Source organism: Sciurus vulgaris (assembly GCF_902686455.1).
Source record: "Sciurus vulgaris genome assembly, chromosome: X".
NCBI lineage: Eukaryota > Metazoa > Chordata > Mammalia > Rodentia > Sciuridae > Sciurus > Sciurus vulgaris.
This window is the reverse complement of record NC_136471.1, coordinates 91402857-91427575: the sequence shown is the minus strand read 5'-3', so window position 1 is coordinate 91427575 and position 24719 is coordinate 91402857. Positions and strand designations below refer to the sequence as shown.

The following is a 24719-nucleotide window of genomic DNA, read 5'->3' as shown; positions in this document are numbered from 1 at the left end:
AACTGCACACTTTAAAATGCTAATTTTACCTCAATTAAGATACTGCTATCAAAAATTATAGTGTGGAGAACTGGATAAAGTGAGTTTAGGACAATAATATCAGAAATAAAAATTAATTTCCAATGAAATACAAAGTTAAAACTGCTTTTTGAATAAAAGCAGTCATGTTACAGTAAACACTAGAAAAAGTTTTACAATTTGGGAAAGTAATATGAACAAATAGAAAGCACACAGCTCTTCAACCAGAGATCTGGGTTCCAGTTTCAGTCATGCTACTGTGTAGTGTAGCCTTGGGAATATTACCTCTCTGAACTTTCTCTCCTTCATTAGAGATAATACCAATAATCTACCATTGTGGCGATGAGGACTATGAATAGTATTTGTTATACCTAAAAATTGTCAGTACCAGTAGATCACTGGACGTATATTGCAAAAAATTCTCAATAAACAATAATGAAATGTCTTATTACAGGTCGAACTATTCTAAACTATGAATTACAAGTGGCATAGATGTGTAAAAGGCTTTAAAATAAAGCCTAATGTATATATTTAATATGTGAATGCCACAAAAGACAAAAAATATAAGGAACCTGAGAGAAAACAAAAATTAAAAAAACCTGGCACAGTGGCACATGCCGATATTCCCAGCTACTTAGGAGACTGGGAAGATCACTAAAGCCCAGGAGTTTGAGGCCAGGCTGTGTAAGACACCTAAGACCACATCTCAAAAAAACAAACAAAAAGACGTCAATAGGCACTTCCCACAAGAGAATATCCAAATTGGCCAATAAACACATGAAAAGATGGTCAACAGAAAACTACAGATTCTAACCATAATACCACTATAAACCTGCTAAAATGGGTAAAATGAAAAAGTACCAACTGTTAGCATGTAAGTGAAACAATCATAACTTCCATATGCTGCTGGTGGTAATATAAGTTGATATAACCACTCTGGAAAACTTCTAGGCACCATCTGCTAAAGCTGAACAAATGCATGCTCAAGAGTTCAGCATTTCTGCTCATAGTCATATATACCACCCAACAGAAGTGTTTTTTATATATTCACCAATACATGTATATAAGGATGCTCATATTAGTAGTGTTTGTGATGGCTCCAAAGAGAAATCTACCCAACTGTTTATTAACAGAATGAACAGAATAATGATGGTACAGCCACACAATGGAGTTCTAAACAGTAATGAAAATGAACTCCAACTACACACAAAAAAATGAATCTTGCCAACATGTTAAGCAAAAGAAATGTCACAAAGACAAGTTCATACTACCATACAAGAATACATTTATATAAAGTGTTAAACCACTGTGTGTGTGAGAAGTTTCTGGGAGTTTGTATTATTTATTTCGGTGACAATTATCCAGGAAAAATTAATGGATTACTCACTTAGGGTCTGTGTTATTTCTAATATGAATTAAAGTAAAAATGATTTTAAAAATGGAACTTTTGTAGACTCTGCAATGCAAGTGCCCTTGCTCATTCTTAGAATCTTTGCCACTTACAAACCATAAACTATGATGTGTGACCCACAAAATGAGACCACCCTACATGGAAAAAAAAAAAAAAAAAACCAGTGTATATGGTAACACAATACAGTTTTTGAAAGTACCTACAAACTTGAAAAATCTAACCTGAAGACGATTCTATACTGGGACATATAAAATATGACTTCATTTTTTTTATAGTTCTATGACAAATATTTAGATGATTTTTGTATTCTTATTACCAATATTGTTAGCACATCTGATATGTTGCACATGTGTAAATACATATGAAAGACCTGTATTTTCTTATTTATTTGATTCAGTTCATGTGTTTACTTAGAAGCGCTAGATAGCCCCTCAAATTCTACATTTTCTCCTCAAACCTTTCCCATTCTGTTCTCTTATGAGATGCCCATCCATTAAATAATAAAAGACCAAGAACTTCCTTTTTCATCCTTTCCAATCCAATTCTTGTCCATTTTTACCTTTAAAACATCTCTTCGACTCATTTTTCACCAACTTCACCAAGATCATGTATTACCCTATATTATTATTATATCAGACACCTAACTGGTCTCTCTGAATTCAGTTCTGCCTTTTGCAATGGAGACACTGCACAAAGCCCATCAACTCACTGTCTGTAGTGAGCCTAATGGCTCCACATCACAGAAAAAAGGCTTAGCTCTGACTTATTCAACATTGCACAACCACTCAGCATGCAGGGGTTCTTAGCAAAGTGCCCAATGCATAGTAAGGTACCTAAATGATGGGCGTATAACATCTTAAGCAAAAACTGGAAACATTACCTCTTTGATTAACTCAGACTGGCCCACGGTGTAGCTGTAGTTGGCAATCAGGGTAGCAATACCAACATAGGACCTCACCAACTCTGCCAGAAGACGAAGGATAGTGGAGGTAGGCATTAAAGGTTTGCTGCCCTTGCCCTTCTGCTTGGCTTCCTCAGAGGCCCGGTCCCCTTCTTTATCTTTCTTCCCATCTCGAGACTCCTCTGGAGTTGAAGCTCCTGAGAAAGAACCAAACACTGGTTCAACTCCACACTGGAATAATGCAAAGTCAAGTCTTAGAATACAACTTCTATTCCACTTTAGGTCAGTAGACACTTTTTCACACTGTAGTTGAAGGACAGAGAACCAGGATGACTCTAGTCTCAGACATGACATGTAGATACAGTACAACAAGGAGGATTTGCACAGCTGTTCATATATCCCCTCACCATTTCCCTACTCTTAAAATTTTATGATCAAGTAACAGTGCACTAATAGTTCTCCAAACATGACTTGTACCCTCTCTTTTACCTCTTCCTTCCCTTTTGTCTTCCTGGCACACATTTATCTAGTTCAGCTCGAATAAATGCTCTATCTTAAGAATCTAGACACATGAAGATATAACACACCCACTATACATTATCTAAGCATACTTATATTTGAGCAGTTATCTTGCATTATAATCATTTTAAGTCTCCCTCTTTAGAAAAAGTTCTTAAAATGCACCTCATTTTGTAATTAAAATCTGTCCACACAGTGGGCATGAATATGTCCCTTGACTATCTTGCCATCACCCATACTATATATTTCACATAGGCAGTAAGCCCATTAAACACTATTTGACTTACTTTTTAATTTATCTCTAGGGATTAGTATGATATTAAGAAAAATATCTCCTAAAATAGGCCTTACAGGATCTTCTCCCTATCCAAGGACAAGTAATTTTGCAAGGTCTTATAAGACTTGTTTGCACATGACATTTCTCTAACTCACAGAAAGTTACTAATAGACTGCTGACACTGTCATGAGGGAGGAGTTCACCACAAATATTATATGGCTGGAATAGTATCACAAGTATCAAAGACAGCTTATAGAAGCCACCAAAAGAAATACAGGGCTGATTTAAAGAGTAAAACTGAAGGATTTTACCACAGCAACAGGTTAATAGATAGTTTCATTACTTTAGTGTATAGATACCTCTTATTTATAGAACACTGAGCACATCACTGATGAAGTTCACTTAGACAAGTCAATGTGAGAGTTACACCTGTATTTCCCTTCCCTCTGCCCATGAACCCCACAGTTTCTTCAAGCCATCTTCCCAAGAAATAACAACATGAGAGGGAGGAAAGCAAACCATTACCCTCTCCTTGGGAAGTCCCAGATGTGGAAGTCTCAGCTGAGGCACCATCTGCAGCAAAGACCTGACTCTGTGGAAGAAGAAAACTCCTGAGCTATTATGAATTTCAAAGACAGCTGTCCCCAGATGACAGGACTCTGTTCCAGGGTACCATTTGAAAATGCTACAGATTCTCTTTAGTTGACCTTTTAACTACATTTTCCCTCTACACTATACTCTGTGGGAAGCTATCATTATAACAAAGTGACTGGGAGATTAGAAGTAAAGAAAGGGAGAAAAGACTCAGGAATCATTTCAATACTGGGGTGGGGGGTGGATGGGCAAGAAGACTCTAATCTTCATTTTTAGGCAACAGATAGTTCATAAATATATCAAAATCAATACTTTTGAAATTCCCCTGGCATAACTCTACATACTAAGCATATACAGGCAATGGAAAGGGAAAGACAGAGGCTGTTGAAATTGACTTACATTTAAGGAAAACCCTGATTGTGTATCAAAGTCACTGCTCTGACGAGTAAGGGACCGGTACTGCTGGTACACATCATCACCCATGTCTTGCAGGAGCTGGCCAACCTCCTGGGTCATACCCCCAGGTTTAGGATCAGATTTGTCTGCTAGAAAAACAAACATCAAAAATAAAACTTTTATCGTCTAATATGCTTTAGCATCTAGGTTTTTGCAATATATGATGTTTATGCAACAAAATCACACTTCTCATAATGTATCATTGTCATTAAGCAACCCATGACTATTAGCTTGGCTCATTCTAATACTCACTAGCCTTGTGATGACAGACGATTTACTTAGGTTCTTCACTTTCCTCAGATGTCACTACCAAGTCTAAATGAACACATCTGGTACTATGGCTTGTGCAGTGAGTGTGAGCTCTATGAATGGTTGGTGTGATTATTATGGCTAAACTATTTTGGGAAGGAAGAATATGAGATGGGGTAAAGGTTCTGTGGTGAGAGAAAAAGCAAGAACATTTAAGTGGATCAGAATGTTGTAAGGATGAAAAGCAAGGGAAAGTCTTGACTGTTTTAATTTACTATAAGCTGTATTCATATATTTTGGGCAATTCTGTAGATATCTCATTAAGTACATCCTAAATAGAATCCAGAAGGACCTGAATGGAACAGAACCTTGGGTTCCAAGCAATTGAATCATGCTTTTTCTAAGTGCATACATGTATTACATGTAGCCTCTTAACTAGGAAAAAAGGTGGATTGGAATGTTGGTCTCAAAACTGATGAAGCCATGCTGTACCCTCTAATGTTGTCCCTAGCTCTTTGGGCAATAAAGATGTTTTGGTTTTTAATATGAAAACATTAGCAAATTCCTGGTTTTTAATTTTCAATCTGCTCACATGCTGCTATAATCTCCATTGATTGATTGATTGATTGCACTAATGGGGACTGAAACCAGGGGTACGTTATTACTAAACTATTTTACCAGACCTTTTTATTTTTCAATTTGAAGACAGGGACTCACTGAGTTGTTTTAGGGCCTTGTTAAGTTGCTGAGGCTGGCCTTATTCTTGCAATCCATCTGCCTCAGCATCCCAAGTAGCTAAGATTACAGGTGGGTATCACCACATCTGGCCAATCATCGCTTTTAAAATCTTCCTTCCTTCATCCATCTATGGAATGCACTCTCACACAATGGACCTTTGGCAATCTCTTCATTTTCATATCAGAACTGACTTATACTAAACTTTCTTAATTGGCTTACCCCCAGAGTCAGCTGCTTTGCCAAAGGACTCACTACCCTGACATCTATCACACTATATGACAGATACTATATCAGCTTCTTCAGACATGTGGCTTGTGTCTTCTTCATCTTGATACCCAGAGTATGAGCATATAGTGAGTGCTTTCTAAGCCATGACTTGGTTGAAATGATGGCGAAAAAACATATCCTAAAGTGCCCAGCCTCCTAAAGTAGACTAGCTATATACCTTCCTCTGGAGCATGGTATGCAGCCAGAGCATTCAGCATATCATAGATCACTTCCTTAATTGTATCAGGAATAACAGGCAGAGACGAAGGTTTCAAAGGAGTTGTCTTCACCAGCTGTACAGCATTAGGACCTTTAATTCTAAGATTCTCAAATTCATCATCTGAAGCTAAGCCAAAATAAGAGGAAAATAAATAGTTAATAGTGAACCAGCACCTAAACTAGGCTTCCAACAAAGACAGATTAAGAAGCAGGCTTGGATAGTATACAAATTTGGGAAAGGGGTGCATTTTCAACCGAAGTTCAAGTAGCATACTACAAAATCTGGTTTTGGCCTTCTCTAAACTCCACAGAATGTAATAGAGGAGTACAGGCTTTGGAGTTAGAGAAATTTTACCTTGAAATGTAGTTCTCATTCTTCAAAAACCTCATGTTTTTCATTTTTAGATTTTGTTTATTTTGAGGGTTAAATGAAACCACACACGAGAAATGCCATGAGTACATAGCTGGGGCTCCCAAAATAACTGTGCTCTTCCCCATTTTTTTTTTTTTTTTTTTTTAAGTACGAACCCATGAAACAATGGAAAAGTTCAAAGGACAGTAAAATATACATCCATATATCTAGAATTACCATTTGATTATCCTTAAATATGCCTACACACACCTCCTAAGATAGAGCATATTTTCGTATATAACTACAATACTGTTGTAACACTCAGGATACAATTATATTATCTAATACGTATTATTCAAATTTTCCCAATTTCCTTTCTCTGAATCCAGAACCCAAAGTGATGATGGCTATAATTGCTCTAGTTTCCTCTTATATAGAAGAAATGCATGCAATTTTCCCATTTCGTGGCATTAATACTTTTCGAAGAATCTAGGTCAGTTGTTTTATAAAACATTAGACAATATTGCATTCTAGTTTTTTCCTCATCATGAAAAACAGGTCACAGCTTTTTGGCAAGAATACACAGGTGAGATTGCAAATTTCCCACTGTATTCCATTAGTCACATATCCATCTCATCTTTAATTATCACTTTATTTACAAATGAAGTACAGGTAAGCCCTATTATTCCACAAAGCTTCCACATCTAAGTGCCAGCTCCTAGCTTCTCCTTTGAAAGCAAAGACTAGACAGAATGAGTCCTTCGTATTTCTAATGGATTATGACAGGGCCCAAAGAAATTACTCAATTACCTATTGAATTGACTGACGCAACAACCAGCCAATGCTCCAATATTTTTCTAAGTTATAGATCTCTTCATAGAAAAATCTCTCAAATTATACCAGGTCACACACTTTAGTGTTTCTAAAGGCCAGAAACAAATGAAACTCACCAGTTCCTGAACCTCGAGGTGCTGGAAGGGCAATGCGTATACAGCAGTTGGCCACTTCTGTGAATATGTCTGGATTGCGGCATGCAGCTGGCCCAAGGACACGGAGGATGTAGTTGATCTCCCGAGAGCCAAGGCTGCCAGACACAACACCAGAGGTAGTGCTTCCAGCTCCACTTGTAGCTGCTGAGCGAACAACCTAGCAAAGAGAGGGAGAAACACTGCTGATTAAATGCCACTTTCTAAAAATACAATTGTAGCCATGGAAGGGTTAACAAGGAATAAAATACTAAACAAGCTCTGGCTCAAAACAGTGGATACCTTTAGATTTTAGGGAGAATGATATACTTGGTCCAATCTATCCCTTCTCAATTAAAAAAAAAAAAAAAAACAAGGTTCATAACAAAGTTAAGCACATCTCAAAACTATCAATTCTTAGACCAGAGTTCATGTAATCTTTAGAGAAATTAGAAGATGGGTCTAGACAATAAATCCCACATAGTTTCCACATTTAAGTGCCAGTTCCTAGCCTCCCCCAAAATACTATCACAATTTTAAACAAGAATGGTTCAAATATATAATGACAATCACTTAGTGTATAAGAACAAAATTAAATATTTTCTTTATGCCTAAAGTCAACCATCAGTCTGAAAAAGTAATGACAGTCACAGGACATATCAAACTGCAGACTGTTTGCTTTCATAGCATAGGGCTTAGACATAGCCATGATTTTGTTCTTCTAATAAAATTACTTGTCAATCATGGAAAGTATGAATAAAATAATTTAAGTACTTCTCATCTATTCCTTTGTGAAAAGATGTTCACAAATATAAATATCTTTTTGGTTTTTTTAAGGGGTTTACTGGGACTGAACCCAGGGGCCCTTTACCACTGAGTTAAAATTCCAGGTTCTTGTTTATTTTTGAGAGAGGGCTTTCCTCAGTTGCTCAGACTGGCCTACAATTTGCAATCCTCCTGTCGTAGCCTCACGAGTCACTGGGATTATAGGCATATGTCATTGCACCCAGTCATCTTTTGATATCCTAAGACCATTTTATAAAACAAAATGACACATGCCCTTTAGCCCTTATGTTCTATGTATCTGGTCATAATTATTATTTTCATGTTTTTAGCTACAGAAAAGTTGTAATTTGTGTAAAGCCATAATTTATCTCGTTCTCTACTGCAGGATATTTGATCTCTAATTTCTTGACATTATAAGTAAGTCCACAGAGAAAACTCTTGTGCATGCACATGTTGGAATACCTGATGTTAGTCTTCAGATAAACTCAGAATTTCTAGGTCAAAGGATATATTACACTGATGGCACCAAATTGCTTTCGGCTAGTTCTCTACACCTATACCTAACAATGGATATTATGAAGCATTTTTGCTTTGCAAATTTGATGTGTTAAAACTGTCACTGATCTCTCTTTGTTCTCCATGTCAAATAAAATTTATTATAGAACTCTGAAAGTTTTTCTCTTGTCCGATGAGGACCTTTATTTAATTCTAGCATTTTTCAGTTTTAAGATTTATTTTTTTGTCTGAAACTTATCTGGATATACATATTTCTTCCCTGCTGGGCTATCACCCGACCATGGGATCACTGTACATGTTGCCTTTAATAGTTTTCCTCTTGCTTTTGTATTATGTAAGGTGAAATTGGAATTTTGCATATGTAAGGCAAAATCATCTAGGCTGGGTGAAGAACTGCTTGAGAATCTGAGATGTATACAGATGGAAGTATAAATTGGTACCACATTTCTGGCAAGCAAGTTAAAAAAAATATACTTCTTGGTCCAATTTCTAGGAATTTCAAAAAACCACCATCTTATACATGAACAAAGCTAGGGTCAAAATGCATATTTTAACGCTATTTATCAATGTGGGAAACATCACAAGAGTGATAGAAATGAAATCTATTCACAGTCATATGATGACTGCTGAAAAAAATTAGCAAGAAAATTTTATAAAGTACAGAGATGGAAAAGCTTTACTAGTAAGATATTTATCTCCCACCTCTCTACTTATCTTAATGTTGATGGTCCAAACGTTTTATTTTTTATTTATTTATTTTTAATTTTTTTAAGATGTTGATAGACCTTTATTTCATTCATTTATTTTTATGTGATGCTGAGAATCAAACCCAGTACCTCACACATGCTAGGCAAGTGCTTTGCCACTGAGCCACAACCCCAGCCCAAACATTTTATTTTTTAATAATTACCTTGACATTTCTTCCGCTGCTTTATAAATTTCCTAAAACATACAAACTTGTTTTCTGATCTGTATAACAGTTATTTTTAAAATGCCTATCACAGTGCCTGGGAAATACAAACATTCAAAAAACTTTACTTTTACACCCCAAAATACAGTATTTTGAAAACATTCTTGGATTAATACCTCAGAGGCATTCCTACAAAGAACTTTAAGGCATACACTTAGGAGAAGATATCCTAGTTTTGTGCTGATAGTTTTTGGTTTGGTTAAAGAAACCTAAATTGTCAGAGAGGATTTTCCAGAAATGATACACTACTATAATAAAACAGTATATAAGGGTGGAAAATATATGCAATATATATAGCTAATTATACACTCTATGTAGAACCAGAAGTAGGTTCTGAGACCAAGGAGACCAAAGTTATGAGGTAAAGCTAAACCAGCAACTGACACTCAAAAGACTCACTTTTTCCATGGTGTGACGGAGGGTGCAAGGATCCTCAATGATGTGTCTTAAGAGAAGAGTGACCAGGGGAGTGAACCCATTGAAGCCTGAGCTCTGGGTCAGATTTAAGATCATGCGGGTACTCTTTAGCTCTGCAAACATCATGGCATATTTGTGGTCTCGGGTTAGCCTTAGGCAGAGGCGAAGAGTGGCATGCAAAGTGTCTGGGTCCACAGGGACTCCCAGCATGCTCACGCAGGCCCGTATTAAAACAGTCACCATATCTTCTGTTAGGCCCTGGATTAGGATCTCCCCAATTTTTGTTTCTTCCAGGCTTGTTTCCTTTTCAGTGTTTGTATTCTCTAGGGCCAAAGGGGTTTCTACAAATGAAAAAATAGCAGTATCGACAGTTTAACCTGATGTTTGTTTCCATACCTCTCCCTCTTAAGTAACCACCAAAGAACTTGGGTCCTATTAGGAGAAACAAACCAAACACTAATTCTTAGGTCAGATGAAAATGCATAGGTAAGGGAGGACTTATGTTAAGCAACCCGACAGAAAAGGATATCATTTGCAATGAAATTTGCCAGACTTAAGTCATAAAAGGCACCTTGATTTTAGCTTAAAACAAAACAAAGCCCCCCCCCCAAATCAAAACAAAAAAAAAACCACTCCTTAAAATATTCAAAATAAAAATTCCATACCATTGACTTTATTTTCTTTACGTTTGATATCCATTTCTTTGCTTTCTTCCAGTGTCTTCTCTAATTCCTGCCCACTGCTGTTTTTTGAGTTTTTATTCAGCCGTGGTACCCTGAGGAGAGTCAGCATCACAGGTCGTCGGTTCCCAGTTTCTTCATTAACCTTAAAATTCAAAACAGATTAAAAAAAAAAAAAAAAAAGAAAAATCTCATCAGGTACGGCAGCACATGCCTGTAGTCCTAGTAATTCTGAAGGCTGAAGCAGGAGGGTCACTTGATCCCCAAGTTTGAGTCCAGCATGGGCAAAACAGCAAGATCCCATTAAAAAAAAATCTATCAAAAAAGGAATTATATAGGTGTGTGGAAGGGGGACAATTCAGGCAAAATGCTATAATAGGAAGGAACCTTGGCAATTTATCCCATAATTTACAGAGAGAAAACACAAAGGTTCCCAGAGGTAAAGAGATATACACAGGCCCTTTAATAAATTCTAAACTTGCTTCTGAACAGAGCAGAAACCATATATTACCACTCTCTAATCTTTGACTGAACACTCAAAAAATAACTTCCAGGAAGGACAGCACCAATTGCCGCAGACCAATGATTTAATTAATAGCATTTTAGACTCACTTCTCTGAAAACTATATCCAAATTATAAGTGGTACTCCTGCTCCTTAATGCTGCTTCAGAATGAAGCAGAGCAAAAGTCATAGCCAGTATATTCCCCTTTTCAATAAAGTTTACAGCACTGGTGATCATGTACCTGCACCATTGTAGTGAACTGGACGGTGTATCTTCTTCGGCCTGCAGTGAACCGCACACTTGTCTCTCCCGATTTCCAGGCAGAGTCAATAGTGCTGTTGTTGCTTGCACTGTAACTACACCAACGCCCAGAGCGGTCATCAAACCAGCGCCAGTTGTTGCTGTTGGACTGTAGGTACTAAATATAAAATACAAACATTCTTTGTATTTCCTTCATGGTTGACTGTTACCAAAAACAGTAACTTTATCAGTGTTCACTCTTAACACTAAGCCAGGAAAAAAGAAATGCACTGGACGTTTAATAAAGTCTGAACACAGGGGAGTTTTCATATGCATTTACCCTCTCATTGCTAAATATCTCCCTAGGCAAACAAAAAACAAAAACAAAAAATTCCATCTATGTCCTTGTTTTCCAATCCTCTTATTTTCCTTCTGTTTCCCCCATAAGGGGAATGCTCCTTTGAGATGTATTGGACCAAGAATTTTGTTTCTAAGAATTTAGAAACATAATGTGGTATGTACTCATTTTCATCTAAGGAGCACTTGCTTTTGGATACTCAGTTGCATTGTTGTGTACAATGAGTTGTTCTTCAGGTACCATAAGAGCCATCTCTCCTCCATACATTCCTTTAACATTTATTTCCACAAAAAGTTTTGAGGCCCTTAGCAGCTCCCTAAGAAGACAATTCTAATTCCCCATTTATAAAAGAAGATTCCCCCAAGATTTAAACCTTGGTCAAGGACCTTTATATCCTTCACCACTCTCTTATATTCTCTTCTGGTGTACTCTTGCCTCCAGAGAGTAAACTATCCTGTCCACTACAGACACTATGTATCACACACCTTAGTCATCTGAGCTCTCCTTTTTGAGGAGATGGCTGTCTTTTCATAGAAATCAATCAGGAGCAACACTGGAGTGATCCACCTAAAAGGGAGAAATGTTTTGTTTGGGGCAAGCCAGAAATCTGTTACACATTGGGAAAAATTGGACTTCATCAGGCATATTACAAAAGTACTCAAGATCAGACCCATATGTGCCCCAGGAAAGTGCTGGATTCAGGCCTTGAGCTCAATGGGCCAAGTCCCAAGGGAACAGAATGAAACCAAGATAGATATTAGGATCACTCACTTTGGGGTTTGGACTTCCTTTTGTTCCTTGGCGGCCTGTAGGCAGGGCTGAACTACTTCCAAGAGCTTTATTAGGACATTAAGGATGCCACTTGATTCAACAACCCAAGCACAAGGTAGCTTCAACTCCTGATTGATTTATCAAAGGAAAAAAAAAACAAGGACATTCAAATTTCCAACCAGTACCAACAACTAGCACCATATAAAACAAACAGAATTGGCTGAATTCAAATCCAACCTCTTACATTTATCAGTCTGATAATCTGAGATGAATTACTTAAATTCTTTAGGCTTTGGTTTTCTCATGGGTCAAAAGGGCCATAATTTATATCTCTAGAATAACGGTGATGATCTAGTAATCTCCACCACTAAAAAATATATATTACGACATAATCTTTGGCACCTTTATATGCGCGAAATATGGAAACTTATTAATATTTTTAGGAACTGTCATTGAGACTCTGTTGTCTTGACTATGATTTTAAACATTTGAGTTACGAATAAGCTTTATAAGTTTATTTTTGTATATTACTGGAGATTGAATCCATGGGCGCTCCACTAAGATAGATCCCCAGTGTCTTTTTTGTATTTTATTTTGAGACAGGGTCTCACTAAGTTCAACGCCTTGCCATCCTCCTGCCTCAGCCTCCTGAATTACTGGAATTACAATTGTGGGCCACTATGCCCATCTTCATGGAAGATGGAATAATTAAATAAAGTTCGTGGTTCTCCTTATTGGTGCTTCATTAAAATACCCCTTTTAATAGAAACCCACTAGAAGTTAATGCCCAACTACCAATGAGAACTGAGAATATCGAAAATATAGAATAAGATACGCATGATATGGGAAAAGTCATAATTGCAATGCTGGATGAAAACATACAAAACTGTCTATATACACTTATTGAAAGTGTTTAAATGGACAGAAAAAGGATTAGAATACAAGACTTTACCTGTGATTCTTTATAGATAGTGGCCCATGAGTGGCTTAAAGTTTATTTTATAATGTTACTGAGGATGCCACACATTCAATACTTTGAAACTTACACAAAGCCCCATGACAACTTGATACATATTGGATGTATCTCTTGAGTTGCTATAAAGGGTTCATTCCACTGAGTTCAGGTTGCTATCTAAACATGATGAGCTACAAATGAAGAACCATTTGTCCAAGGTCAACTGCTTCCTAAGGAGTTTGTGTGTTTGTTGGAAGAACAACATGTCTAGACCAAATCATTCTCTTACCTCAAATAATATGCTGACTAACCAGAGTAGGGAAAGAACAAAACTGACTACCTGACACCTATTACCTTAACACTGACCACATCTAATTTCCATAGTAGAGATTTCTCACGCTTATACAGCTGCCATTTAGGTTTCCTCAGAGAAGCAAAAATATCCCATGACCCAAGTATGATAATCATTTAAATATTCGTCTTTGAAACTACTAAACCCGTATCTGTTGACTCAACTAAATTAAGACTTATTCTCAGAAGCCCACCTCACACTGTCCAGAAGCAATGTGTATATCCTTCCTAAATTCAGAAAAAACTTGATACATTTCATGTATCCACAGAATGTTTTCATTTTGTTTTTACTCGCGCACATTTACTTATCGAAAACTATGTTCATGAAAAGCAGGGATCACACCTTATACTTTTCTTCAATATCTAATGTGGTGGTTGTTTGATAAGTTTTTCATGAATGAATTACAGGGCCTGAAAGATCTAAATCTTACCTCAAAAAGTAGCGTTAAAAGCAAGATTCTAGTAGCCAAATTGGAGGCCTGGGGCAGGGTAGCCATCTGACTGATCCACTCGGACACAGTTTTTGTGTCACTTGTTGTTAGGGGAAGAGCAGCTTTGATCAATACATCAGCAGCTTCCCACACCTAGAAAAGCATAAAGGGGTCCCAGTTATGCAAAGAGATGAGGTTTGTGAAAACATCCTCAAACCTTTAAAATACTCCCTTCACCCCAAAATGTTTCCTGAGAATAGGTAAATAAATAGTAACTTACTTACTTATAGGAGTTTAATGTCTAAGGAAAGTTAATGTAGTCAGCACTAAACAATTACTTTCTTAGGCTTAATTTTAAGAAGCCTACATTCTAAGTTAAAGGAAATCAATGTTTAAAAAAATTCTTTGTGTAAATTTAATTCCAAAAAGGTTCTACAAATTTATACTATCAGTAAGTTTTCATAAAATCCCTCCCAGAATTATCAAACAAAAACCCCTGACAATGCTAAGAAATTTCAGTACATTTTTAGTTTGCTCCTTTAGGTTTTAAGTTTCCTTAAAATCATTTGTTAAGCTCTTGATACAGATTAAAGAAACCAAACATTTCTGTGAAAATCTCTTACCCAGTTTTTAGTTTTATGTTTCTATGCCTTAAAGTTATACTTATATAGGTCAAAACATTTTTAAATTTTGAATTTTCTCCCTGAATCTAGGATTAGAAATTATACAAAATATTTTAATGATTTAAATATATAGGATGATTAAAATAATAAAGGAATATAATGAAATTGGCTATTTATGAGTGTGTGGATTTGGGGTAATTTATTTCTTACCCTACTTCTACAATTAGCATACATTTTATAATGAGGGGAAACACTGTCTAAAAAGGAAAAAATAGCCAGGTGGGGGAAAGGGTTACAAGTATCCATCAGTAAATGGTTGCTGAATAGGAAGAGAAAAAACAAATTATTGAGGCAGGGCGTGGCTAACTTGGTTCAACAGTGAAAGATATTTTGAACTCTAGATGAACCTGAGAGACAACTAGAGAAAGTTTTGATTTTCCCTTCCAAAGTTATTTTGGTAACATAATTAAATTAATAGTTGTACAAAACATTCAAGCAAAAGTTAGATTTTCCTCAAAAGAATTCAAATAGAGAACAGAACCATACTGAAATTACAGAAATACTGGATTTCCAGAATTCAGCTTGTTAGATGGCAGGAAAATCACTTTGCATACATTTTTCTGGTCCCTTGAGAGCTTACCTGATTGACTACTTGCTTCAGAATCATGTCACGATAGTCTGCTCCATTACGTTTGATAGCTGTCATGATCAGATCACATACACGGTACACTGTGTCTGGCAGTTCATCAAGAAGGTGGAAGCAGCCTGGCAACATGGTATCTGTGAAAGTATGGAGCTCATCTTGCTCCAATGGATCAGCATCCTGAAACTTTTCTAGACATTTAGCCTCTTCCTCTTCCTGCTTTTCCCGAGCTTTTCGTTCCTCTTCCTCTTTTCGACAGGCAACTTCCTGGAGACAGAGAAGGAGAGAGAGTAGTACACAGGAGAGGTGAAGGAGGAAAGATGAGGGAGACCCTGGGAATATAGTCACCTCACAATATGAATACTTTCTATCTTTTCTAGTAGTTGATACCTTGGTCAAAGTATAGTGATAAGTACAAGGGAAGTCACACAGGTTGGGCTAAGGCAGAGAAGGTTGAAGGGGATGCCTCCGATACCCTAAAGCATTGCCAATTATCTACAGTATCCTACACTACCTCCCAAAAAATCATTTTAATGCTTCCCCTGCCTGATCTAAAGCTTCAGGACAAAGCAAGGTTGGAATGAATGAGTACTCCCATGTCTTTCTTTAATCCAACTACTCTGCAGTAGCAGCACAGTGTTCACAGAAATACTAAGCTTAAGTGAGCAGAGCCATTTTATATGCCATTTGCTGGTTACCTCAGGTGACTCTGCCCTTTGATCCATTGGAATGTCCTGCCCCAGAGACATTGCAATTGCTCTCATCATCTGGTCCTCTTCAGACATGCTGAGATCCTAGAGTGACAACAGAGAACCCAACACTTACCCAAAACCCAAACAAAGAAACATAAAAAGAAGCAACCCCAACTCATAAGGAATCAAGATATTCTGTAAACAAGCTTTAGAGAGTGGAAGAGGTTCTGAATGTCTCAGTAGTAAAAAATATAAACAACTAGGTAAGTAGGTTTACCCAATCCCCATAAGAACAATAGGGGAAATCACAAGGAAAATTAAGGCTTCAATGTAAATACATATTCTGCATGTCAGAAAACCATGTATTTTGTACTGGTTACTGACTGTTGGTTCTTCTACAAAGTGTAATAATTTGCATAGCTACAGGATTAGGAAACTTCTGGCTATTAGAAACAATGAGAGTTATCCAAAAAAGAAAATGTCGACAATGGAGAAGTGTGAAAATGAGAAAAAATTTATAGAAAGACTAATGATGGAAGAATGAAGGTAAAAAGGATACCAACAATCAAACTGTTACCCTGGCCTGTAAGAATTTATAAGCCAGCTCACCCGAACAACTCCTCCCATGATTGGAGGAGGGTGGGTTAGAAGGTACTCTGTGGCCTGCTCCATGGTGCTGGTGTTCAAGAGGGCTTCCATAGCATGTTCTCTTGTGAACCCCATGTCCATGAGCTGTAACAAAAATTTAAGCACTCAGCAGCACAGTAATAGCAAAATCCAAATGTAATTAAAATAGGAAAATTTTCAAGATGTAAACTCAAAAATTTCTAACTTTATATGACTCATACACAGAAGAACGAGTGGATCCCCAAATTCTGGAAAACTGGCAACAGAAAAAGTATCTAAAACATTGATCTAGTAATTCTGCTAGGAAATAATCATGAAATATAAAGATTGATACATAAGGAAACTATATACCACAGTTTGAAAGGAGCAATAAGTATCTTGTGCAATTAACTTAGAATGCCTTTAAAAAAATACTTTGCTGTATATTATAAATAGTCTAAAGTAAGCATTACTTTCATAATCAAAAGGGCATGCATATATATAAAAGAGATTTGAACAAGACACTAGATTTAAAGAAAACCTACATATATAAAAATTCAGGGGGGAAATGCTAAAGTGATCTACCCATTTTTAAAAATGAGACCTATACATCTATTCAAAAGTTTAAAAAAAAAAAAAGATTTGTATGGGACTCAGATTCTAGAAAGCTCTTGTCGGAGAATTAATGAGCTACAATATCCCTTCCTTTTACAGTTTAATCAAAAAGTAGCTGAGCACAGTTTGACTCCAAAGAACAGGCAACTGAGAACATCAAAATGAACATGCTGGAGAGGACACAAATCTGTATTACCTGTTAAAAAAAACCTAAGACTACACTCCTGCTCTCCTCAGGAGAAAGAACAAAACAATGCTAAAAGACAAGGGAATTTAAATCTACTTCCTGGCTAATAGAACCAGACACTTAGTGGTATATGAACTTAGAAAATACACAAACATTGTATTTCATCAGGAACAAAGTGCACGTTCTACAAGTGTGGGGCCAGCCGTCTACCTGTTGTAGTTGCTGCTGATTGACTTGAGGTTCCCTGCGGGAGCCGCCTTCTTCTTGCCCTGAATCTTCTTCTCCTCGAGTCCCCTCTTTCTCTTTGCTTAGTCTCTCTCGAATCACAGGCTCTCCTCGGAGGATGTGGCACAGAATGGCTAGCATGGACTCAGCCATTCGCCCGCCATAGACCTTCAGGGGTTTCCGGTTCCACAGGTTCTTAATACAAGTGAAGGCTGCCTGGAAGTCATTTGAAAAGTATGTGAAGATCTTTTTGCCTCAATTCAAAGCCATAGGAGAAAGAGATGACAAGCCTTTGGGACAATTCTTCTACAATCAGTGTCCACAAAATTTTAGGTAAGAACTGCCAGAGCCCAAGGAATCATCAAGAAGGAGCCTTTAATTCATCCTGGAAGTATCAATCTGAAGTTCATAGTTCATACGTCCACATATGGAAAATTCTCAAATGATCTCTATCCTCTTCCATAGGCTGCCCTATCTGGGTCTAGAATCCTATTTTCCTCAATAATCATATTATTGAGCTGGGATACATGTGGAAGAGCACTTGCCCAGCACACAGAAGGCCCTGGGTTTAATCATCAGTATTGCAAAACAAAAAACAAACCTGATATTATTTTTGTAAGGAGAGCAAAGTAAGAATTAACCCAGTCAGCACAAGAAATTCTGCTTGGTTTTAGAATGCTGAATACTCACTTTCTGAGTTACCACAAGGAAACGAAGAGCACTGAATTGTGGAAAGTTCTGGACACCTCCTGGCAATTTGGCAGGCAATGAATGTGGAGATTCAAGTACCGTGGTGGGATTCACCATCTTTTCCACAAGCATAAGCCAGGCATCTAGGAATTCTCCTGTGCCATCAGGTAAGTCTGAATGTTCCAATCCCTCAGACACAGGAACTTTGCCTCCCATGGAGAGAGCCCAGTTGAAAGTTCTAAATTCAGATATGAGAAAGTATGGGGATAGAATATTAGTACTTTAGATAAGGTGGATGATTTACATTTAAAGGGTCCCCAATGTCTACATGAGTATGTGATCTTCCTCTTAAGAGTTACTATTTTAAATTTGTCCAACATTTATTAGTTTTACTTTTCAAAGCCTAAAAAAATGCACACATACACATATACCACTAAAACTCGGCTTAGAAATACTCTGATCTAGAAAAGTAAAACAGTTTATCATATTCAGAAAAACGTAAACAGAGAAGTCTATTAAAAACCAGAAGCCAAATGAGTAAAAGCAGAAGGCCTGACAAACACCCATAGGACAGGCTAAATACCACCCACCACCCTCCAAGGAAAACAGAGACACATGTGGCTGGTTCCCAGAATATGAAAGGGTCCAACAAATGGCTATTATAGCAAGGCACACAGAAAAGACCAAACTTCAAAAGAAATGCTTCTCTATGAAGAAAAGCGACCCTTACTCAAAAAGAGCATTGTGGCCTCCAGAACAGAGAAATTTCTGCAACATGAGGTGGTAGGGATACTTCCTTTCATCAAACAGCATTGGGGAGGTGAAACCAACTGAACAGATGAAGAATGTCAGCCTGAAAGAGGGAGAAAGCAAAAATTTAACCTTTTCTGTCACAAAAGCAATTGGGAAATTCACATAGAAGAAGCTAAGTGTAAAATTTAACAATGCACCACAGTGATTGACTGACTGGAAAGCAGGTGGGTGACTAGTATGGTTATTAAAATTTCAAAGATAAGAGAAGCGTGCTTTTAATCCCAGTGACTTGGGAGGCTGAGGCAGGAGGATCACAAGTTAAAAGTCAGCCTCAGCAATGTAGTGAGACCCTGTCTCAAAATAAAAAATTAAAAAGGCTAGGAATGTGGCCTCAGTGGTTAAGTACTCCTGACTTTAATCCCCTCAAAAGAAAAAAGAAACCAAAGATACAAAACTGACACTTGCCACCTAATGAACAATATATGGTTCACTGACATACAGTTTGATTGCAAATACTTTTATGATTTCTACGTTCTAAAACTAGGTACAACAAAAACAGGGCCTTACAATTTATTTGAGGTACATATCTCGAGTAGACAAGGAACCTAATCCATGTTCTCTCAATTTAGTGGTTGACTCTCCATTAAGTAGATAGGAACAAGTTATATTAGTTTTAAGGAAACATTCTTGTCCCTGCATCTCATGCAGAACCTTACCTGAAGCGAGGAGTAGGTGTATATGGTGGGGGCTGCCAAGATAAGCCCTTTGTGAGGAGCTTAGTGAGGGCTGAGGCTGTCGATCGAGCAGCAGGTGTTGGTGCTGTAGTGGTGCTAGCAGCATGATGGCTCCTTCTCTGCCGGACAGGAGACCCCACACAAAGTTTAACAAGGAGTCCAAATAGCTCAGCAAGTGCTCGGCCTAATCTGGAGGAAGCTGGAATCCAGAAATCAGAATAAGGGTGTACAGTATTCTCAGAACAGTTTCATTCCAACAGAAACATTACTGTTAACACATTTTTATGACTGACCACTTAATCTGAATAAAATCTAAGAAACTCCACATGATAATACAAAAAGTTCGCAAGGGAAAAGTGCCTCTTTTGAAAGCAGGAGGCCAAGAAGTATGCTGACATTCAATATATAACAAGTATGAAAGATAAGCACCCATACACTGTTCAAGGAAGTATAAAATGAAACTGCTTTTGCAGGAGTAATATAGCAATATGCATTGATTAACTAAATGATAAATCTACTGAATTATGGAGTCACTTAAAATGCTTACAGACAACTTTATGCTGGCAAAAAATGCTTTAACAATTTGGAGCAGAAAAGACTACATATACTATATATTATCTGATCGAAACATAAAATATAGTCCTAAAGGAAAAAAGATCACTAGGAAAAGTATAACAATTTTAAAATTGGATTTTTAAGGAATTATAGGCATTTCAAACTCTCATCTTTGTAGGATATTTTTCAGTATGCTGTTCAACAACTACTCAAAAGAGCAGAATACAGATAGAAACAAAAGTAAAAGGAAAATGTATAAAAAGGCAAAGAAGGCTGAGGATATATATATAGCTCAGTGGCAGAACACCTGCCTAGCATGTGTGAGCCCTTGGTTCAATTCCAGTACTGGGGAAAAATTTTTAGATGGTAGAGAAAATACACCCAAATATTGTGTCCTTGCTCTCCTTTAAACATTTTTCTTATTTTTTTCTTATCTCTGTAATGACTACTACCCTGAAAATCATAAAAATGCTGTTTTAGCATCTTTGAAATAAACATTTTCATTATAATCTACAGGGTTAGATCTGAATTAAACTAAGTGAATTTATGTATACTTAAGAACCTACTGTGTAGATTCCATTTGAGCTCATGTCACATATCATGCTCAAAACTTACCTCTGAGCATATACAGCATAGTAGGACAGGAAATAGTCCTAAAAAGGTTTAAGATATATGTACTGCCTGGTTGGAGGCTAAGTATATTCAGACACTGAAAATCTAATAAATTCAAATCAATGGGAAAATGCATCCAAATGCACATACTTTCATTCCACTGATTTCTGAAGAACAGACAGCAAATTGGCTCAAAGGTAGTTCAAGAATAAGAACCACCAACAGACAGGTATCAAAAGCATAGACTAGGACTAGGCCCACATAGAAACCCCAGAATACTCCAAGGTCCTATCAAAAGAAGCATAACATGACAAGGAGAAACAAGAACAACTATGTGGATGGTCAATTTTACTTCAATTTGGGGGTAGTGCTGGTAGATTTTCAAATTAAAGTGAACCAAAGAAATGACAATAAAATATAAAAATCTTGGTGACTTAACAAATGGAAACATAGCTCCCAGGAGCTATGGCTTTTACTTTTCTTTATATTTGTATTAAGGTGTCAGAAAGTGGCAACTATTGAGGAACATACAAAATAGTTTCCCCAAATGCTGACATTACATTCACAGCAAAAGACAGCAGAGAGACCAGTATACATATTTAATGCAGTTTTGTTTTCTATCAATGTGTCTTCACACAGATGACAAAATATATAATAGGCCATGTCACTTTCGAAAGGTTTCTTTAAGGGACACAGAAAGGAAGAGGAGATTAGATTGGCAGAGTACCTAGACAAGTGATCAGGAGATGACAGGTCAGCTAACATGTGGCACAAAGGGGAAAAGAAAACTAAAGAAGTATACAGTGGACTGACTCGGCACTAAGGAAGTAATAATAGGCACGTTGGACAGATATTTCAGTGGAATGGTAGGAGCAAGAAGCCATATGCAATAGTTGAAAAGTGAGTAAGGAGTGAAGGAATAGTAAGAAGGGAGGGTAGACATGGCTCTCAGGAAGAAATTCATCTCTGTATCCCTAGGAGCTAGTTTGAAAAAAAAAAAAAAGCACATCATAGCAGGGACTCAATAAAGTACATGCAATTCAAAGAAGTTTTAAACTTCTTTACATGAAATGATACAGCCTTTGTAACTCAATTTGCTTGAGAGCTTGTTAAGCCTCTGAAAGCCAGAAAAGAGAGTAGAAGGGAATGAATTACTCACCTGACAACAAAGGCTTGATTTGTTTAATTCTAGCAGCCATGGCTGGTGTGATTTTAGATTTGCCCTTAGAGTCTGAAGCAGTAGGTTCATCTGTCTCCATGGGAGCCAATGTGTCACCATCTAGCCCAATGCCTTCCAATAAGCCCTGGGTAGAAGCATCCATACTTCCAGCTGTTCCATCCTGTTCTCCATCTGGAGACATAGAGAGGAACAATAAGATCATGGACAGCCAGCACTTACCTGCTTCCTTGTTCTGAGGAGTCCCAAGAAAGAGCTACTTATGGTGCTTGTTACTCTTTAAATTTCAATGACTTCCTAAATCTGGAAAAAAAAAACAAAAACAGAACACAACCAAAAACCTGTACTTAAATGATCTTCTCTATGGAACTCTACAAAGCAGCTTACTGGTGACATGGCCAGTCTTAACCTATGGAGTACCATTCACATAGACTACCATAGGCATGATGCTGTCAATGTGGATGTCCTGCTAGAATTCTATAGTTTGTTCACTAACTCAAGTTGGACCTTAGAGCATGTCATTGGAAAATTCTATTTCCTAGTATTTACAAATTTTGTACATGAATAGGTGATGTGTACTGAATTTTTGGTGTGTGTGCTCTTAGGTCTAAGAATTAACTGTAAACCTTAACAAGTCACTAAGTTTTCTTTTCGTTCTGTAAAATTTACACAGAAACTGAGTATTTTTTTTTTTTTTTTTTGCTGAAGTGAGAATATTAGAAAAGGCAATTCTTTTACAGTGAATCTAATTTCATTCTTAGAGCTGTAGTGTCTGATAGAAATGTGTTTTTAGTGGTCACATTAAAAAGTAAGATAGGTTGTTTATATTAATATATTGTTTAATCCAATATGGTCAAAATAATTATTTGAACCTGCAAAAAATTACTGAAATGTCATGCAAAAATTAAAATCTTTGGATATAGTGATTTTTATGAATCAATCTTACATTTCATAAAACTACCTACAAATGATGTTCATTTTTCAAAATAGCACATTAGAAACCTAACAAGGAATGGTCAATTTTTGTACTTTTACATGGCACTTAATTGTTAATTAAAAAGAAAGATGTATGAAAATGTTTTATCTAAGACTACTACAAATGTTCTGTATGTGATTTTTGAGGCAGAAATATGGGTTCTTCTTTCTACTATATTTTCTAATTTTTATCATTAGTTGTGTCTTGTAGTGATGAAATGATAAAAATAGTGAAAAGATAAAAACTGAGGTATATGTATGAAAAGAACTAACTAAAATTTCACAATAAGCCTACAGACACAGGGACAGAACTTAGAAGAATTAATGACTAAGATTTTAGTTTCTTAGAGTTACCTGATCTTTTTCCGCCCTGGGTCGTACCTGCCTTCTCATCCTTTGGAACCAGTTTCTGCATGTCCGCTTGGCCAAATTCACACCCAGATGGTAGGCTACAACAAGAGAAACAGTAAGCCAAAAAAGAACCAGAACTATTTTCACTTTGCATGGTCTCTAACTTGCTTGGTCAATATTATCCCTCCTTGGAGCAGTTAATTATCCTTATGATAATAAAACACTTGCAATTCCTCAGACAGCATTTCAACAAGGTTTCCAGCCTAATTTTTTATACCTGGCTAATAAAAATAGGATCAAATACTAAACACCTACCATACTGACACAAAACAGCTGGGATATCAAATCAAATATTCACAAGATGATATAATTGTTCAGTTAAGTGGGAAAGACAAGAAAGACCAAATATTTTATCATGTTGTCCACCCGACAATAGCAATCCTCCATGCTTACTGAGCTTGATTTCTCTATCAGAAAATGTAATAGAGATATTAAGAGAGATGATCATTCTCTTACCTGTTTGGGGTACACAAGGAGAGGAGGACAGTGCTTTCCCAAACCAGAGAACAGTATAATTGGCTCAGCTTGCTCAGAACACTCAACCCCAATTGGGAACCCCACTGGTTAACGGAGATGGAACGAATCTCACTCTGCAACCAAAGCAGAAAGAATTTCATACGAGAGACAGTCTTTGAACAATTATATACAAAAATCAATGTTCATCTGTTTTCAAAGGATAAGAAATTATATTTTACTTAAGTGATATTCTCCCAGAATTGTACACTTCATCAAACTATCCCCTTTTAAGATCATAGTTCCTTAATGTATTCTTTTAAGAGTTACATAATATGTCTAATATGCTTTCTCATCATTTTTTGTAAAGTGAAAGACAGGTATCATATAGGGAACTCTGCTCTGCTTAATGAAAGAAAAAGTTTAAAACTACTTTCTAATTTTTTTTTTGTTGGGGGGCAGGCTTATTGTTTTTCTCCAATTTTTATACTTTAGCAAATAGCTATTACACCACTAATCTTAAGAATTGATTACCTGAGAAATAAAGGTAGTGTGAGCACGTGCAAGTATGTGAGTGTGACCATGCACGCACACACACGCGCGCACACACACACACACACACACACACACAAATACTCTCTTCAAGTAACCACAAGAGAGACTATGGATTGCAGGCATAGGATCTGATACTTTAAAAAAAAATTTGTTAATTACTACTGATTTAAATGTTCTGTGGTTAAATGTTGTTTTCCACTCCATCATAAGGCTTATGTCTACTTGCAGAAAGATTAGAAATAAGACCTGATGAACATCTAATTGAGGT

At 36.8% G+C, this 24719-nt stretch overlaps 1 protein-coding gene across 14 annotated transcripts in view; it reads right to left on the bottom strand.

Annotated features, from left to right (window-relative positions):
- Positions 1-24719, bottom strand: part of HUWE1 (HECT, UBA and WWE domain containing E3 ubiquitin protein ligase 1) — a 141079-nt gene that overhangs the window by 34236 nt on the left and 82124 nt on the right. For 13 of the 14 annotated variants that reach the window (XM_079123740.1, XM_079123738.1, XM_079123739.1 and 10 more), the window contains 21 exons: positions 23900-24033; positions 23387-23481; positions 22040-22231; positions 19696-19912; positions 18957-19079; positions 18227-18464; positions 17522-17752; positions 16513-16635; positions 15910-16005; positions 15209-15478; positions 13946-14098; positions 12209-12336; positions 11923-12004; positions 11081-11257; positions 10321-10480; positions 9638-9996; positions 6952-7147; positions 5609-5776; positions 4120-4265; positions 3652-3718; positions 2310-2527 (listed from right to left, as the gene is read on the bottom strand). In XM_079123740.1, the coding sequence (XP_078979866.1) occupies positions 2310-2527; positions 3652-3718; positions 4120-4265; positions 5609-5776; positions 6952-7147; positions 9638-9996; positions 10321-10480; positions 11081-11257; positions 11923-12004; positions 12209-12336; positions 13946-14098; positions 15209-15478; positions 15910-16005; positions 16513-16635; positions 17522-17752; positions 18227-18464; positions 18957-19079; positions 19696-19912; positions 22040-22231; positions 23387-23481; positions 23900-24033 (3573 nt within the window). The remainder of the gene's footprint in view (positions 1-2309; positions 2528-3651; positions 3719-4119; positions 4266-5608; positions 5777-6951; positions 7148-9637; positions 9997-10320; positions 10481-11080; positions 11258-11922; positions 12005-12208; positions 12337-13945; positions 14099-15208; positions 15479-15909; positions 16006-16512; positions 16636-17521; positions 17753-18226; positions 18465-18956; positions 19080-19695; positions 19913-22039; positions 22232-23386; positions 23482-23899; positions 24034-24719) is intronic. The other variant, XM_079123731.1, reaches the window with a different exon arrangement.